The sequence below is a fragment of the Suillus fuscotomentosus genome (assembly GCF_016647785.1).
Source record: "Suillus fuscotomentosus strain FC203 chromosome Unknown F5891scaffold_54, whole genome shotgun sequence".
NCBI classification, from domain to species: domain Eukaryota; kingdom Fungi; phylum Basidiomycota; class Agaricomycetes; order Boletales; family Suillaceae; genus Suillus; species Suillus fuscotomentosus.
Genome location: NW_024539566.1, coordinates 355,847 through 372,433, shown reverse-complemented (window position 1 = coordinate 372,433; position 16,587 = coordinate 355,847). Strand labels below are relative to the sequence as shown.

The 16,587-nt window shown below is 48.9% G+C and overlaps 6 protein-coding genes across 6 annotated transcripts; 3 read left to right on the top strand and 3 right to left on the bottom strand.

Annotated features, from left to right (window-relative positions):
- Positions 1 to 757: 757 nt before the first annotated feature.
- On the top strand, positions 758 to 1,824 carry F5891DRAFT_589921 (uncharacterized protein). The gene is made up of 5 exons (XM_041372387.1): positions 758 to 884; positions 941 to 1,255; positions 1,306 to 1,398; positions 1,449 to 1,604; positions 1,662 to 1,824. The coding sequence occupies exons 2-5, from the start codon at positions 1,058 to 1,060 to the stop codon at positions 1,695 to 1,697; spliced, it is 483 nt and encodes a 160-aa protein (XP_041222188.1). The 5' UTR covers positions 758 to 884; positions 941 to 1,057; the 3' UTR covers positions 1,698 to 1,824.
- Positions 1,825 to 3,078: 1,254 nt separating this feature from the next.
- F5891DRAFT_1053592 (uncharacterized protein) lies at positions 3,079 to 5,003 on the top strand. The gene is made up of 3 exons (XM_041362579.1): positions 3,079 to 3,291; positions 3,343 to 4,299; positions 4,347 to 5,003. The coding sequence occupies exons 1-3, from the start codon at positions 3,103 to 3,105 to the stop codon at positions 4,863 to 4,865; spliced, it is 1,665 nt and encodes a 554-aa protein (XP_041222187.1). The 5' UTR covers positions 3,079 to 3,102; the 3' UTR covers positions 4,866 to 5,003.
- A 3,226-nt stretch (positions 5,004 to 8,229) lies between these two features.
- On the bottom strand, positions 8,230 to 9,532 carry F5891DRAFT_1192953 (uncharacterized protein; the record flags this gene model as incomplete). The annotated part of the gene is made up of 10 exons (XM_041367670.1): positions 8,230 to 8,341; positions 8,396 to 8,420; positions 8,474 to 8,509; positions 8,562 to 8,583; positions 8,632 to 8,659; positions 8,710 to 8,769; positions 8,820 to 9,082; positions 9,132 to 9,282; positions 9,333 to 9,346; positions 9,395 to 9,532. 10 exons carry the CDS (start codon positions 9,530 to 9,532, stop codon positions 8,230 to 8,232), a joined length of 849 nt encoding a protein of 282 aa, XP_041222186.1.
- Positions 9,533 to 10,062: 530 nt separating this feature from the next.
- Positions 10,063 to 12,135, top strand: F5891DRAFT_589744 (N2227-domain-containing protein). The gene is made up of 11 exons (XM_041372385.1): positions 10,063 to 10,191; positions 10,259 to 10,499; positions 10,558 to 10,718; positions 10,773 to 10,858; positions 10,914 to 10,981; positions 11,035 to 11,101; positions 11,157 to 11,305; positions 11,356 to 11,456; positions 11,509 to 11,581; positions 11,628 to 11,734; positions 11,792 to 12,135. Exons 1-11 carry the CDS (start codon positions 10,099 to 10,101, stop codon positions 11,885 to 11,887), a joined length of 1,242 nt encoding a protein of 413 aa, XP_041222185.1. The 5' UTR covers positions 10,063 to 10,098; the 3' UTR covers positions 11,888 to 12,135.
- Positions 12,072 to 14,230, bottom strand: F5891DRAFT_1053583 (general substrate transporter). The gene is given in 9 exon segments (XM_041362578.1): positions 12,072 to 12,520; positions 12,574 to 12,732; positions 12,788 to 13,039; positions 13,092 to 13,203; positions 13,260 to 13,354; positions 13,416 to 13,677; positions 13,739 to 13,900; positions 13,955 to 14,005; positions 14,025 to 14,230. The coding sequence occupies 9 exon segments, from the start codon at positions 14,073 to 14,075 to the stop codon at positions 12,213 to 12,215; spliced, it is 1,452 nt and encodes a 483-aa protein (XP_041222184.1). The 5' UTR covers positions 14,076 to 14,230; the 3' UTR covers positions 12,072 to 12,212.
- Positions 14,231 to 15,090: 860 nt separating this feature from the next.
- On the bottom strand, positions 15,091 to 16,537 carry F5891DRAFT_1246677 (uncharacterized protein; the record flags this gene model as incomplete). Its single annotated transcript, XM_041369820.1, has 6 exons — positions 16,264 to 16,537; positions 16,072 to 16,207; positions 15,993 to 16,012; positions 15,835 to 15,963; positions 15,660 to 15,778; positions 15,091 to 15,624 (listed from the first exon to the last, which is right to left on the bottom strand). Exons 1-6 carry the CDS (start codon positions 16,334 to 16,336, stop codon positions 15,091 to 15,093), a joined length of 1,011 nt encoding a protein of 336 aa, XP_041222183.1. The 5' UTR covers positions 16,337 to 16,537.
- Between the last annotated feature and the right edge of the window lie 50 nt (positions 16,538 to 16,587).

The window sequence follows — 16,587 nt, the reverse complement described above, 5'->3', positions numbered from 1 at the left end:
CGTTCAATGCCCCAGTCTTGTATGTTGAACGTGCTCATCACCATGGACGACAGCGAGATAGACTGTTGGTACACTACAGCGGATGAAACGGACGACTGATAAGTAGGTAACAGAATTTCCAATCGACGAAGAGACAGTCACCTTTGGGTGCGACCCGACGTGCAGTGTGCGCGCCTCCGTTTACCCAAAGATCAACGCTCTGCATACAGAAGATATGCGAAAACACAAGTTTGTGGCATATTTCTCTGTGTCACCTACACTGACACCAATGAATCATTTGTGCTGGCAGGCTTTTGATCCTCGTCGTCTTTGGCGAAGCACGCCTCACCGTCGACGGCTGCTGTGGAAGGTGTGAAGGTGGAAAGTGTGGGCACCGGATTCTGGAAGACGCAAGTCAGTGACGAGGAAAAGTTGGTGCGTACATGTCTTTCTCTCGTACTCTTGAATCTTCTGAAATTAGGAAGTTGAAACGTTGAATACTACAATATTATGTGGAATGATATGACTTGAGCCTTTTTCGAGCTAATGCAGGGTATTGGTACCGGCATGTCACGTCCGCTCCTATTTCAATTGACAGGTTTGATGATGACTAGACTCTTCGTCCGTTGAAGTATTTGATGATTGAGCTGCGCTTTGATAAGCAGGACCATTTACTCCTGCGGATAGGAGGTACGCATGTGATTGGCACCACTCGATGTATATATATAACCTCCTAGCGTTTAACTTCCAGTCAAGTCTAACAATGTTGATTCAAGTACCACTCTTCTCAGAGTCGTTATCTCAAATCAAGCGGCCATTGCCTCCTTCAGATCCACCAACCAGTCAAGACATCGTAGACGCAATTTTCCTCCTTGAGAAGGTGAAGGAGTTTTTTGGCCCCCCCTGTAAGCTGTGTTCCGCTGTAGCGGCCTGAGCTACTCAATACATAAAATGCCCATAGCATTCGAGAGAAGACTGCGCCGGGACTACTGTATGGCCACTGTCGACGACCTCGCGAAAGCGCAGCTGTATCTACACAAGGTGTGCAGCGCAGCCACAGCTGAGACAAGTGGAAATCATGTCACTTCCGCATCTCGTTGAACCCATGGATAGAAGGCTTGACCAGATGGATGAAACACTGGTTCCGATGATGAATAATCCCAGGATTCACGGTCTGGAGAAACGGCTCGACTCTGATTCTCAAATAAGTGAGCATCGACAGAGGTCCGGCCACCCAGAGGTCCCACAGCGGTCACCGGTTGAAAGCACGCACTGGGTATGATAATTCCAATACTTCGATAATCACTGCTCATGTTCGCAACGTAGTTATATGACAAGACACAACCTTTCAACGACTTACAATTGTATCACCAAATTCCGATCTCGTGGGGCACTGGTGAGGATAAAGACCCAGAGCACGTTAGTATGTTTATAGTCTCTTATTCACATCAATGACATGTTCTCGATAGTTTAAATTGCCGCCTTTACGCACGAACAACGACTTCACCAACCTCCCCGGTCATCAATTGGACAATTATCTTTATTACTACAGAATTGATGTTGATAAACGAAGTACTAGGGAGACGAAAATGCATTGCCTCCGATACTTTATTATTGGTCGTTCGGTGAGTGTTTGAGAGAGTCTATCTGTTGTAACACTGCGTTGACGAAATTGATGTTAGAAGTCTTGTCTTGCTGCGTCCTGCGATCTGACCTAGTCTTCCGTGGACAAATGTTCACCTCCTATGTACACCACATAGTGTACATTCAACAAAAAGGGCTAAATGTTACATCATATTTGCGATACCCAAGGGATCAATCATCCTGCGGGTGCGCCTTATTACGTCGAAACAACCCAGCTTGAGTCCGGGACGCTCGCTTTTGCGGTCTTCAGTGTCGCCTCTTATACATCAAAAAACGTTGGATCTGGGTTCATTCCGACGATTCTCGACCTATCTTAAAATCGGTGATTATTTGGCTGATTGTCGCCGAATGTTTCCATTTCCGACGATAATCCATCACTGGTCAAAGTCTGGTGAAGGATATAAAACCAGTTTATTCTAACCAGGTCGGAGGATGTATACGTGAAACGGTATTAGTACCACCCCGATTGAGATGAAAGGCTGATACATCCAAGAGCTTCCAAATAAGAGTATTGAGTACCCTGAAGGGTTGATTCGCAAAGAGGTTTTCAACAGACACGACCTGTTGTTGAGTCAAGGAGTGGGACAAAAGCCTCCGCCAGAACTGCCAAGATCTTGTCGGAGCTCACGACATGGGCTGCTACTGTTACGATGAGCTTCCCATCTGTTACAATTACGGTTTCGGCCTTCTTTGGAAGAATTTGAGTGAGCTCCAGAATGTGCAAGGCTGACTTACCTGGCCGGGTGCTCGAAGTGCAGCGTTTGGTATCTTGACAGTAGAGGTTTGAGAATCAACAACGTGATGGTGATTATCACCTCAGAACATGCGAGGACAAGCACGGCCTGAATCGAATACCACTCTGATCACGGATGATCCTTTCAGGCCTTGGAGACGATAAAGATCGCAATTGGTGGCCAGCTGGTTATATAGAGTGATTTTGTAAGTTACTGAGTTAAAAATTGGTCGGGGTAGGACCATCGTACTTACCTGATAGCGTTGAAATTCACGTGCCACTGTACAATCTCGAGGCGTTATGATCAGCAGGGCCAATTCCACCAAGCCAAAAAGCCCTGAACATGAAGAGTGACATCGTATCCTCCTCCTTCTGCTCGAATTTTGAACCGAATGTAGTCGGGCGCGTGCGTACCAGGTTCCAGGTGTGTAAAGTATGCTTGGTGAATGAGTTGATGAGATGCAGATTGACAGGCACGACAAGGATTCGTCGTATTGATATCACGGTAGCTCTTGAATTCGGTTTACTCAGCTTCGTTTATTATACCGGCGGCTCTGAAATGTCTCTCAAGGGACTGATAGTTGGGCGTCGGGCTTCCATGTGGATGACAGATGCTGTCATGCTGACCATCCGCCCAAGGCGCCTCGTAGCCTAAATTACGCGATCACATGACCTGCACGTTTGGCATGACGCGAACCAAACAAACGCCGTCAAGTCTTGCTTGAGCTTGAACTTCGCTCATCACTATGGACGGTAGCGAAATGGGGCTGTTTGGCACGCTGCGGCTGATGAAACGGACGTCCGATGAACAGGTAGCAGCATTCCCAATCGACGAGGAGGCAGTTACCTTTGGCCGCGATCCGACGTGCAGTGTGCGTCTCTATTACCCAGAGATCAGTGCTCTGCATGCAAAAATTGTATTTCAGGAAAGAAAGGTCCGTAAACCGTTTATCTAAATCTACTGAACCGCTGGAACTCGCTAGCAGGCTTTTCTCGTCGTTCTTGGCGACGCAGGCCTCACCATCGACGGCTGCCCCGTGCTCCCATCCACCAACGCCTCACTTCCCACAACAATTCCCGTTTCCAACAACTGCGAAATAGAAATACACAAGAAACGTTTCATATTCTCTTATCCGCCCAAGCAGCTACGTTCTCCGCTATACAACATCGATTCACCCGTTAAGCCTGAAAATGGTGGCGGCGGTCGGAGAAAATTACGAATGAGCATGATCCATAGCGCTCAAGTATTCACCCCTCGTGGAAAACCCTCTTCAGATCCACTTGCAAACCTCCGAATTCTCCAGAGTCCACTCAAACAACTTGTGCCCTCCCCGCGCAAGCCCTCTGCGCTGAAGAACTCCCACACCCCAGAACCAGAGGAAATAGAAGAGGAAATCGTGCTTGTGGAGTCTAACACTCCACATGTCGTACAGGAAGATAGGGATCTTGTTATCCTCGAGCATGTCGATGTCCAAGCCCTTCCTCCGCCCACCCCACCTATGCATAGGCCAAGACCAAGTATGAACATATACAAGACTCCGAACAAGCGTACTCGCTCCTCGTTGCACCGTGCTGTACTTATTCGCAGTGTACATCGTGCCGTCATGGCACGTGAAGAAGAGGATGAAGAGAAAGAAGTCGAAGAGGTGATTGTAGGCGAGACGGCTGTGGAGGAGGTCGAGGAGAATGAGAATGAGAATGGTAACGACGAAGAATTAAATGACAAGCACGAAGGAAGTGCAGGGATCGAGCATGAAGAATCTGACGAAGATGGAAGTGGCGCAGACTCAGACACCGCTGAGGAGCCTACTCCTCAACCAAGCACATGGCGCCAATCTCTCAATGCCGTGCGTGCACGCGTTGTATGGCCTTTCCGCTCGAGTTCCACTGCGCCCGAAGAAAACGATGACGACGATGACCAGCAAGATGAGGATGAGGACGAGGTAAGCCTCTCTTTTTTTCTCTTTGTCATGCTAACCACGAACATCAGCACGATCGAATGGACATCGACCAGGACGCTCAGCCCCCACCCCCATCCTCCTCCCCACCTCCTGCTTACATGGCACCCCAAGCCCAACCACACCTTACACCTGCAAGAGCCCCACGACCTCTGGGCTCATTTATGACGCCCCAAGTATCGCACCTACAATCAGGTATCAACGCTGGAATTGGCCGCGGTGCGGGACGCAACTCTTTTGGTGGAGCGTTGCGCGTACCGTCACCTTCTAAAGTGTCGGCACCATCTGGTCCTATAGAGACATGGGGAGGTGCTAAGAGAGTACGCGTCGAGCCGAAGTGGCGCATTGGAGATATTGAGGTGCGAGGTGTGGAGGAGGTGAAGGAAGAGGAGAAGGAAGGGACAGGATTTGGGAGGACGCGGGTGAGTGAGGAGGAGAGGAAGGTGAGTACATGCGTTTGCTTTTACTTTTCTGGAAGTTGGGGAATGGCACGGAGGGTGCAGTTTGAGTTTCATTTGAAGTGGCCTCTCTATAAGCTCGGATTGTTGTGATACAGGGCGCATATATATTGCCGCCTTTTTGGTGTCTCTTGTCATCCCTCTTGACCTTCTTTTCTTGTAACATTTCTCTCCCAATGATGCGTCTTCCAGCTAACCACCAACATCCAGGCCATCCAAGAACGCCGTAAATCAGCGCTCACTACCCCCGACCCTTTCTTTGCACAGGTACCAGGGCTGCGACGGCAGTCTGTCGCACCCCCCACACCCTCTGCCCCGAGTGACAGTAACACGCAACGGAAACTGCCCTCCCTACTTGATTCTGCCGTCCGTACTGTTGGTGAGCGTAGTGCATCTCCCACCAAATCAGGCGAGAGGAGTGTATCGCCAACCAAATTCGGGGGGAGAAGTACATCTCCTACGAAAGCTCCCATGTATTCGGGCCCCTCATCCCCTATGAAGCTTTTCTCTTCCCCTGTGAAATCGTTGGAAATGCCTGCGAAGGCGCATACGCCTTTCGGGCGCCCTCCATCGCCTTTGAAGGCACCGCTGACGCCACATAGTGAGGAAGATGAAGAGGACACGCGAAGTTTGTTGGATCGGATGAAGCGAACTGTGGAGGAGATGAAACGGCGTAGGAGTTTGGGTCCATTTGGGGAGGATGAGCGTGAGTACGAGGAGGATGGCGAGGATAACAACACAGCGGACGCTGAGCAGCGTATGGATGTCGAGGAGAACACAGAAGAAGACATCGATGAGGAACAACAAACAGGCGAGGAAGAAGAAGAAAACAGCGATAAAGAGAACGGCCTTGCATCCTCGCTCCGGGAACCTCGGTCCTCTTTACACCCTGAACCTGACCTCGAGATGACTGACTCATCCGAACACATGCCTGCACCTCTCTCGCCCACACGCATCGCGCTTGACCTTGATCTCGAACTGGAGAGGACACCACTACCCCAGCTCACGCGTCCCACCTCCCGGCCGCAGCACAAGAATGCACCGTCGTTTGCGGGGCCGCAGACACCTGCCCTCGCATCACTCAAGCATCTCTTCCCTCCCCCAGCGCCGGTGCCAAGTACGCCGGCAGTGAAGAGCATGCGTTCGCTGTTCCGCGGAGCTGGCAAGGGCACCGGGATGGAAATGGAAATGGAAACAGATATGTTGGAGGGTGTTGGGGAGATGATGGTTACACCTGAGGGGTATCGAGCGCGTGTTGAGGACGTGGATGAAGGGGAGGGTGACATGAAACGGGAGGAGCAAACGAACAGGAGAGAGACGGAGGAGCAACGCAAACCTGTGAAAACTACCTCCCGCAAGACCCCTGTTCCTGTTCCTGCTTCTGGTCCTGGGCCTACGACGACAGCAGCTCGTCGTCGCACGAGAACTACTACGGCCACGGGGGCTACTGCCTCCAAGGAGAGGGAGCCACCGACTTCCAGGACTGTTTCGCGTGTGGAGGCAACGGCCACGAAAAGGGCACCAATCGTACTTCCAAAACGTGCAGAGAAAGAGAAAGAAAAGGCAAAAATGCCAGTACCAGCACCAGAGCCAGCACCCAAACCAGATGCAGGAGACGAAGCAGAAGAAGACGAGATTCGAGAGATTCCGCCTCAGTTTATCGCCCAAAAGAAACCTGCGAGACCGCGTCTGCTTCGTGCGCGCAAAGGGATCACAACTGATAATTCGGTATGCATCCTCTTTCTTGATTGGTCTTGTGGATAGCTAATCATAAGTTGTTGTTTAGGACGAAGAGCCTGCTGCTGCTCCAAGGACCCGAGATGCCAGTACTGAGCCTAGGATGCGTCCTGCTAGTACCGAGCCTAGGGCTCGTGTAGCTAGTACCACAACGGCGAGAAAAACGAAAATGGACGTTGTTGAAACAGTAAATTTTCTTTTTTTCTTCCTATCGCAATCTCATATCTCATTTCACTCCCACAGGCCCCCAAAACTCGGGCAGCCCGCAGCCGTGCCACCCCCGTCCCAGTCGCTCGATCTGAGCCTGCGAAAGCACGCCCACGAGTTCTTGCGAAGCCCAAGGTCGCAATCACAACAAGCCGTGCCCCCTCACGGAGCAAGATGCGTAGTACAGAAGATGACGACGATGCTGATGGGGATGACCCCCTTGATTCGATCGCGCAGCCTGAAGCTCCAGCTCCTACACAGAGGGCGAGACGCACGCGGGCAGTGACCGCACCTGTGAAAGAGGAAGACATCGATGTTTTAGTTCCTGGGAAGGCGAAGAGCACAACGACGACCCGTAGGCGTGCAGTAACAGCGGTGGATAAGGAAAATACCCCGTCGAGTTCGAAGGAAGATGAGGGTGAGCGGAAGAAGGAGGTGGAGGTGAAGCGCACGACGCGGGCGACGAGGTCACGAGCGTGAGGTTGTGTCGAACTTCTGGGCTTTGTTGGTCTAGTCGTCTGTTCTAAATTTCTCTGCCAAACAATTGTACCAATCACCTTACTACGTATGTTCAATGTTAGGGTGACATGTATCAAATATGAATACTACTAGTGTACGCGGACGAGTAAGCTACCAATGGCTATGCTGACTTTCTACTAACTCAGCCCTCGTCTGAACTCTGGAGCACTTGCGAGTATGTCATGCGCCGTCTGCCAGAAATATCTAGTACATCTACTTTCTCCCACTCGTCCTCGTCGGTATCGCTGCGGTCATCATTCATGGGTATGACTTTGGGGTTCGAATCAAGGATCTCAAAGTCCCCCAATCGGCTCTTGGCTATGTTCAGGTTGATTCAGTACTTCGTTCTAAGGTTATGATGAAGATAATGCGCTTCACCTGTGCGCTTGTGCTTGGAGGGTAAAATTTGCGCGCCATCAGAGAGGGAAAACGTTGTGCTAAATGACACAGGGGCAAAAGTTTCTGATGCGTCGTATTCCTCGGCGTCGTGAACATTATCGACCGAACAACCGTCGACCGCAGCCGCGCAAATGTAGCCCCTGCTTTTCCAAGTGGAGCCATCCCCACGTCCGGGATTTCGACGCAGGATGGATCCATTAGCGCGTTTTCGGGAATGCTGCGCCATAGCCTATTTAATGAGCGCTTCCCAGTGCAAGATAACCACTGCATACCTTTTTCTCCCATGCCTTAGCGCTGAGAGGTGGCATGTTTGTCTTGTGTTTAGGAGGGGGAAAAGTCGGTGCAGTGTTAGTCTGAGTAAAGGGCCTCCCAAGGCTTTTATGTTTGAGAACATGAGTCAACAGCTTGACCGACTTTGACTAATGCGGAGCATGTTTGATTTGCGTGGAGCCGAACCTAAGCGGAGTCATTGGCTCACGGAAGCGATGACTACTTTGACTGTCGACTCATCGTCGATCACTATGATTGGATGTGAGTCTACACAGCATGACAATAACTTTAGAGCGGTGTAAAATAGACAGGGAAAACCAACAATCTAATTAATAGTCTCCGGTTTCTCGCTGACAAGGTCAGGTGGTGTGTCGCAACCACTGGGAAAATCGATAACACGAGTCTCCTGAATGCGAGTGGTTTTACGGCTATTGAGTCTGTGTCCGCATTAGCTCCAGCCCTATTTGACCCGCCTGAGCAGAGTGACTCACGCGGCTAGGAGCGAGTTTGTATAAACTATTTTGAAATTGAGGAAATACGTATATTAAGACGTGAAAAGTAATGCTCACCATCAGCCAGAATGTTGTAAACAGCAGTCCATAAGACTAGAGTGGAAATGTTCAAATATGATTCCATAGCTATGACGAACTGTCTCACAAGTATCCCTCATGGCACAAAACTATTGACATTAGCAGCACTCACCACAATCGTTATTGAAAGGACTCACGAAGACAATAATTAAGACGGAAGACATGCTGTGAATATGAACCTCATGGTCAAACCTTCGGATGTAAAGTTTGCTTACCTGGTGGCAAGACCAGTTTCAATTGCCCAAAGGGTTAGACGATCAGCGATATTATGTATTCTGGAAGGGAATCGTTTAGAGGAGAGAGACCTTGAGATGGTACAGCTTACTTGTGAGCTGTGGTTCGCCTGCGTTCACGCTGCAGGAAATACACCAGACCAATCGTGATCACCAAATCGCAAGCAGCGGCTGCAACGAGAGTCAGGATTGTCAACCAATTTCGTGCGTTTTCCGTTGTTCTATTCGTAGAAATGTCCAGTGCCTTGGCTGCATCTACCAAAGTGCCGGTAAGGTTCAATATGCTGAGAATGCCACAAAACGCGGCGATTGTCCTGCTTCCTGAGAATTTGAACAACCTGTAGATGAAAAACATCTGCATAATTAAGTTGAATGGAACCGTGCTTGAATCGGTCGTTACCTACCTGAACAAGAGTGCTAATCAGGGGTGTCAGGACGATGTTTGCGTCCCGAGAACTGGAGAATATGGTCACGCCGTCAGGATTCTCGTAACCTGTAACGGTCAGGGTCCATGTCCAATACATGATGCAAATTATATGTCCAAATGTGAGCATCCTGGGATGAATCAGGCCTCGAGGTCGATATCGAGATGCATCGATACATACATCACGACTGCCACCTACAAGTTCAATTAGCTTTGACTGGAAGCAAGGCAAAGATAACGCACCAAAATTTGGAATACTCTTCTATCATCTGGAAAACGCTTATAGTAAGTGTATGTTTGCATCGTCGAGCAGCCAAATAAGTAGCCGGCGATCATCGATCCAACCACCGCTGGTCCAATAGTTATTGCTGCTCCAGACATTGTGAAGGTAAGGTTAGCGTATTAGATCGACCCAGATTATATATATTCATGCGGGCCTCGTATGCTGTTCGTAAGTTATATTAGCATGATGACTCTGCGAGGCGTCAATCTGTCACTGAGTGGGTACGCGTACGCTATTAGTACGATACTGATGATCAGCCGCAAGGAAACTAGATGCCGAGCTCCGCACTACAGCATCCATAGAATCCATCAAAAAATAGTGTCGGGAACGAAGATCTTGCGTCGTATCTCTTCAAGTTCAACCAAAAAGGTAAAGTTAACTCATAGAGTCGGTGTTCAGCTGTGCTATGATAAGCAGCGGTAGCCAAGCTATGTTGCTCTGTGTTACCTAGGCGATGATGCGTGAGTAAGCCAGCGGGGATTAATATTCACCCCTTGACGTTACTGTACCTGGTTAGACGAAAGTCAAGACTACGCACGTAGTTGTTTGATGTTATTGAATTCGGAAGTCGCTGACTCATCCATCTATAATTACCCTTTTCTGACTCGGTTGCTTCGAATCACGTTGATCTTACTTAGCGGTACTTACACTTGTCTCTCGAACAATGTCCCAAACATTCTCGGATGCTGAAATCGAAGAGGAACAAAAACATTTCTCTAATGTCATCGCAACATTCCAACAATATGCCCAATACTCGGCAGGTGTTTTTAATCATCACGCACCGCACTGTCCTTATGCATCGCCTGCTCGTCCGACATGTTCAGCTAGCAGCTAATAACAGGCGACGAAAAGACATTTACACACTTTCTCAGGGTGACAAAGATCTTCTCGATGTCCTTGGGTACCGACAAAAACTTCAAGAAGTGGATAGAGCCATTCTGGCCAATGCAGAATTCTTGAAGCTGATTGTAGCAAACCCCGAAATCTTCGGCCATGATCTCGACTCTCCTAAAGATGCAGATGAGGACAAGGCTGGCTGCGGTACTTTGCACGAGCATTCGCATGGTTTGTAGTTGTACGAGAAAGAATCTGATTTGTGCCTAACATTGTCAATGTTATGCAGGTGACGTGCATTCACATTCTCATAGTCACCCGCACCCCCACAATCACTCGCATGACCATTCGAATGTCAGTCAGCATCAGCGAAAGTATAAACCTACGGACTTCGACATGGACAAGTTGCGAAGCACCCTGAAGCAATTTGTACGAGACTGGAGTCAGGAGGTAAACTTATAATTCTGCCCTTTTCAGCGTATATAACCTGGGCTTGCAATACAGGGAAAAGAAGAACGCGAAACGTGTTATATGCCAATGAAAGACGCGCTGGTCGCGCATTTCTCGGACAAACCATCTCCGGAGTTAAGGTTAGCTTAGGCTCTAAATTCTCCTCTGGACGATATAGATGTATCACTCCACCAGGAAAAATATCCGGGTGCTCGTTCCTGGTGCAGGTCTCGGCCGGTTGGCTTATGATGTTGCGAATTTAGGTTTGCAGAGTTCATGTGTCTCTCTTCTGAATCGGACTTAATCGATTTGCTAGGGTTCGCCTGTCAGGGAAATGAATTTTCTCACTATATGCTTCTTGCATCTTATCTTATTTTAAACAGGTGAGAAAAGCAGGGATCTGAGTGTACTGGCTTAAACATTTGATTCTGGTCGCAGGACTGACACAATTGGACAATACACCATATACCCTTACGTCCATTCTTTCTCCAACCTTCCTGACCGCGACGCGATGTTACACCCAGTGAAAATACCTGATGTCCTTCCCTCGGCCCTACCGGCTGGCTCGAATTTTTCCTTAGTTGCGGGTATGATTATTGACAGGTCCTTTTAGTATCGTAGCTTCTCAACGTTTCAGGCGATTTCGAGGAGATTTATGGAGCAGAATACGAGGAAGGCGATGTCGAACCACAGGCGGGGCAATGGGACGCTGTTCTGACATGTTTCTTCATTGACACTGTGCGAATTCGCTTCTGCTCATGTGTATTCTATCCTAATGAAGCTGCTTCAGGCAAAGAATATTGTCAACTACCTTCGTATAATCCACAGGATATTAGCACCTGGTGGAGTGTGGATTAACATGGGTCAGGACGGTCGTTTCGTTTAGTTTTGATGCTGACCACATATTAGGTCCGCTGCTTTGGCACTTTGAAAATAATGCAACCAATGATCCATCTATTGAACTTGATCTCGAAGAAGTCAAAATACTGGCTCGAAAAATCGGCTTCGTGATATCCGTAAGTCTTTATATCGCATTCCGCTGTGTAAATCTGACGAGGGCGATCTACTATCAGGATGAGCGAATGATAGACACGACTTACACGAGTAATTCCCGGTCTATGCTGGGATACGTTTATAAAACTGCTTTCTGGACGGCGACGAAAGCTTAACGATAGATGCACCACGAGCTTCGTGCAGCCTTATGTGTGGCAGGTAAAATGGTAGTTGATGTCGGGTTCAGATGAATTGTGCAAGATACGTGCGTGTATCCGTTGTCCGCCCATCTCTAGTATCAGCAATCACATCGTAGCTCTTAATATGCTCTGAGATTAGGTATTTCTGCGCACTCATCACGAGGCTCACCCCGGTAGTCTCAGGTAAGCAAAACAAGTTGAATAGCCATCCTAGCAGATTCAGCCCTGTGTAGAACTCAGCGGGAGTAATTTTCGGCAACCAAACCAGGTATGAGATCGATAACGTATCCCTGTGTGCTCATTATGCATCCCCCCGCCCAGCTTGGATCTCTTGCTGCATCTTCATCTCTCGCTTTTTATTCCTCATTCTCTGGCTCTCCCGGATCCCAAAACCATCTTGAAAGACGCTCTGGACCTCCTCGAGGCTCAACCCAGCAGTCTCGGGGAAGCAGAACAAGCAAAATAGCCATCCTAACAAGCACAGCCCTGCGTAGAACCCAAATGCACCGGCGGGAGTAATTTTCGCCATAAGGGAGAGGTATGTAGAGCCGATGAGAAGGTTGCCAGCCCAGTTCGTCGCAGTCGAGAGCGATGTACCAATGCCGCGGACTGCATGAAAACGTCAGTGCTGAACTGACAGGTAGGAGAAATAACGATGCGACCTTCGAGACCAAAGAGCTCGCCTTGCTGCCACGGGACGTTTCCCAAGCCCGTTGCATACGATGCCACGAAGATGATCATCGAGAGAAGAACGATCGCTGACCATGTTCTGGAGTAAGACGCGCCATTGACTAGATCGCCACCTGTATGCAGTGTCATATCTACCAAGTCCAGGTCCGTCATCTGACCCTATCGTGTAATCAATAGAAAACATACAATGGAACGCGATGCTGGCAAGGGTGAGACCAAAAACCATGCCAGGTGCAGAGAACACCATGATCTTCCGTCGTCCCACGATATCGATATACTTTAACGCAAAAAGTGTGAAGATGAAGTTCGTCCCACTGATGATCAGTCCAACTGCTGTAGGCTGGTTGAACCCTATCTCCTGGAAGAGCGACGCAGAGTAATACATGAGCGTATTGAATCCACAGAGTTGTTGGTACGCTTGCATGCCGCATCCGATGACTTTGCAACGTCAGTACGGGCAAGACTGCGCGAAGCAATGGGTATGTCTTACTCAGTGCTCTACGATTTACGGGAACGGTGATCATGGAGTTGAAACGCTCAAAGAAGGTCGTGGAATTTGCGATGTCGATACTCTGCTGTACCGATGCGCGGAGAACCTGGAGCTATGAGGTGGTTCAGACTATTTGCTAGTGCTCGGCTGACAAACTGCTAAGAATACCTGTAAATCAATCTGTTCAGCCGTGGCTTCCGAGTAGACACGTTCTAACACTCTGTGCGCGGCCTCTATGTTGCCCTTCCGGATAAGTATCCTTGCTGCACAACGTTAGCCATCCCTCAGCAAATGACGCTATATAACCAGCGGAAAGAAACTCACGACTCTCCGGTAAGAACGCCAGACATATCAATTGAATACCAGCTGGGACGGTACCAAGTCCAACCATCCACCTCCAACCACCACTCACATTTGCAAAGCCTGCATCGATTCCATAAGCAACTACCTGCCCAAAGGTGATCATTACAACGTTCAACACGACCATGCGCCCGCGCATGCGTGTAGGCGACAGCTCTTGTATATACAGAGGTGCGATGCACGATGCAACACCCACGCCGATACCGATGAGGAACCGGCAGCCGATCTAGCAATATTCAAGTTGGTGGTCAGTGTGTGGTAAATGAGGGCGTATGAAGGAAACATACCATACTCCATACCGTATGACAGACTGCCTGTCCGAGAGCTCCGCCGACGAAGATGATGTCTGCGATGCCAAGGGCGGGTCGACGGCCCGTCCAGTCTGACATGGCACCAGCAGCAAGGCCCCCGAGTAATGCGCCCAATGTGGTGGCTGACGTGATGAATTCCTAGAATGACGTGGTCAAGTGATCATGGAATTGGGTCTTGGATATCCGGCTCACCTTTTGTCCATCCGATAATTGAGCCGGGCCAAGGTCTCCGTTGATGGTAACCTAGAGTACCAGAGATTACCCCAGTATCATAACCTGTTTTTGCATCGTATGGTTGATCAGTCCGTTGCATGAAAGCGAAGCACACGGCCCATACCAAATAACAAGCCAGATATAGTGCAACAAGCCACAAGAAGCCAGACAAACCAAGTGGTGTGTTTCTCGACCTCTGCTACAGCTGCGTATTGCGAGATATCTCCAGCGCCATTTCCTCGAATTTCATACAACTCATCTTGCGTCTGGTCTTTCGTTTGGCGCTTCTCGTCAAAAGAAGACTGAGTCATAATGGAAAATGGAAATGTAGGCGTCAATGAGTCCGCTGACCACAACTTTGTGTCTGAAACGCGTTCTTATACCTGGTTAGGCGTCTGGTGGAGTTAGATATGACTCGGAACATCATGGGGTTTCTACAACTGGTTTTCATCAGACAATTTCTGGTATTATAGATCACGTGGAGATACTGTGGCGGTGATAGCTAAATGCGTACTGGATTATTATTGAGACTGTCCGGTGTCAAGAAATGTACGTAGCAGCCCCGCTTCACCTGTCTCGATCAACTATCAATCGCAGGTTGCTGTTTCTGGATTGCTATCTCATCCTAGATCTGATCCATTTGAAATAACAGCTCAGTCAATAGCATCGACGTCACAATTGTTGGTGGCACCAATAGCAATTCTCATACGCTGACACCACTTGCCAGCGAAGTGGTAATCGATAATGCTACTATACTACAGCGTTCTCTCTCACATGTATGCGTCGTACTCCATAATTCCATGCATGAACTCGCTGTCGAAGCTCTCACACGAGCTCAAGCCTTGCTGCAGCCATCACTGTAGGCTAATGGTGAGTGAGAACAATTCCTAGTTATCATCAAATACAATGCTCGAGTCGGAAGTGTTCCAAGGTGGTAACGCTTGACGTGGAGCCATAGACCCGATGAAGTTCAGCTGCAGCAATAGCAAGGGAACATTGTATCTTTCTTTCGAGCTGGAGACTGATATCTTGGCATAGCTGGACTACTGTATCCTTTGCGGTCCCTCATGTACAAGCGGAGGCTAGGTTTCAAACACTCTTCTCCTTCGCACTGTTCAAAGCTTCGCTCTTGGTAGTTGGATTGAATCCACAATAGCATCTGGATTCTCGTAGTGAATGCAGTGGCCGATGCCCGGAAGAACTCTGACATTCAGTCTCTCAACGTCACTAGGGATGTGCTCCGTATCACAAACGGCGCCGGCCTCCGGATCTGATGCCAGCACGGTGATCTTCACATGAGGGGGGAATGTTTCTGAGCAGGCCACTGAAAGACCATGGCTCGTTATGCTGTTCATCACAACGGCAGAAGTGTCAGCAACATTCACCATGTCCACAAGTTGCAATATTACCGAGAAGATTCCCTCGACAGTGGTACGGTCGCACATTGAAACTCCTAATACACGTAACACGCAGTCACGTCGTGACCAACCACGATCATCATCTATCTCCTCGATGGATCTGATATTCGTGACCTCGTTCAGAAACCAACCTTTATGCATTTCGCTTGTCCCCTCTATCTCGAGAGGTGGATCGAGGAGTATGACAGCAGTTTCTTTCGTTTTGGGCAAGAATTGCAAGAGCGACAAGGCCTACCGGGCCTCCGAGATGAGTGACCTATAATCACGTCGTAGGATGTGTCTTGGATGAAGTATGGTCGGAGATCCTCTGCAAGGGTGGACACACGGTAGTCGGTCCCTCGTCTCCATGCATGCCCGAGGAGATTCGGTGCCACGACAAAGAACCCTATGAAGCATGTTGAAAACAGAGCATCATAACCTATGGTATCGACAAAACCTGACCTTCTGCTACTAATAGCTGAGCGAGGCCCTCCCATGCACCCGACCATTCAGTCAACCCATGAATAAGCAGAGCTTTCTTGGGAGCAGTAGGGAAAACCCCATTGGGACGCCGAAATTGAGGCGGACATACTAATATAGCTTCAGAATCCAAGTCTGACTTGCAAGATCGAGGGAGGCACTAGAATGAGAAGTAGCATGTAGGGAAAAGTGTGCATTTAAAGGGCGTACAGCACATACTGACCAGAGTAGTCGTCTGACACCGAGACCCTATTGATAGGTGCCACGAATAACCCCTTCATCAAAGGAAGCGCCCTGCGGCTGACGGAAAACCGGTTCCAGAGACATGACGTGTCTGCTTGAAATGCAAGAATCACTGGGGTCAACTCGGGTAAATAAAGGAAAAACTATTATTCGAGCAGACAGACATACTATGCAAAGAAGTGATGCAGATACCTTCCTCGGGAACTCGGTTCTTCCATCCAAAGAGCTGCATCTGCCTCATGATGCAAGATAGCCGAGGCCGTTATCTGCGTGCCATTGAAACATGACAATCCTGCCAACGACAATTGAAATCAGGAAGCCTTCCGAGTTGCAAATGGTGCTAGCATCAGTAAACCGGTGAGTTCTTGCTGGGGATTATGCTGATTATGGTGCTTTTACATGGTCATATATTGCTTTATATCACTTTATATTACAATGTGACGAAAACCTTTCCTATATATTACGATATATAACGATATATGACGATATCTT

Excerpts from the sequence above, each read along its gene's own strand:
- F5891DRAFT_589921 (XM_041372387.1), top strand. The coding sequence starts at position 1,058 with ATGTCACTTCCGCATCTCGTTGAACCCATGGATAGAAGGCTTGACCAG. Across the intron at positions 1,256-1,305 it reads CGGTTGAAAGCACGCACTGG|TTATATGACAAGACACAACC; the intron begins GTATGATAATTC and ends TTCGCAACGTAG. Across the intron at positions 1,605-1,661 it reads ACTTTATTATTGGTCGTTCG|AAGTCTTGTCTTGCTGCGTC; the intron begins GTGAGTGTTTGA and ends AATTGATGTTAG.
- F5891DRAFT_1053592 (XM_041362579.1), top strand. The coding sequence starts at position 3,103 with ATGGACGGTAGCGAAATGGGGCTGTTTGGCACGCTGCGGCTGATGAAA. Across the intron at positions 3,292-3,342 it reads TTGTATTTCAGGAAAGAAAG|GCTTTTCTCGTCGTTCTTGG; the intron begins GTCCGTAAACCG and ends ACTCGCTAGCAG. Across the intron at positions 4,300-4,346 it reads AAGATGAGGATGAGGACGAG|CACGATCGAATGGACATCGA; the intron begins GTAAGCCTCTCT and ends CACGAACATCAG.
- F5891DRAFT_589744 (XM_041372385.1), top strand. The coding sequence starts at position 10,099 with ATGTCCCAAACATTCTCGGATGCTGAAATCGAAGAGGAACAAAAACAT. Across the intron at positions 10,192-10,258 it reads AACAATATGCCCAATACTCG|CTAGCAGCTAATAACAGGCG; the intron begins GCAGGTGTTTTT and ends CGACATGTTCAG. Across the intron at positions 11,735-11,791 it reads AAATCGGCTTCGTGATATCC|GATGAGCGAATGATAGACAC; the intron begins GTAAGTCTTTAT and ends ATCTACTATCAG.
- F5891DRAFT_1053583 (XM_041362578.1), bottom strand. The coding sequence starts at position 14,075 with ATGCAACGGACTGATCAACCATACGATGCAAAAACAGGTTATGATACT. Across the intron at positions 13,901-13,954 it reads AATTATCGGATGGACAAAAG|GAATTCATCACGTCAGCCAC; the intron begins GTGAGCCGGATA and ends ACGTCATTCTAG. Across the intron at positions 12,521-12,573 it reads CGAGCTCTTTGGTCTCGAAG|TCCGCGGCATTGGTACATCG; the intron begins GTCGCATCGTTA and ends GTTTTCATGCAG.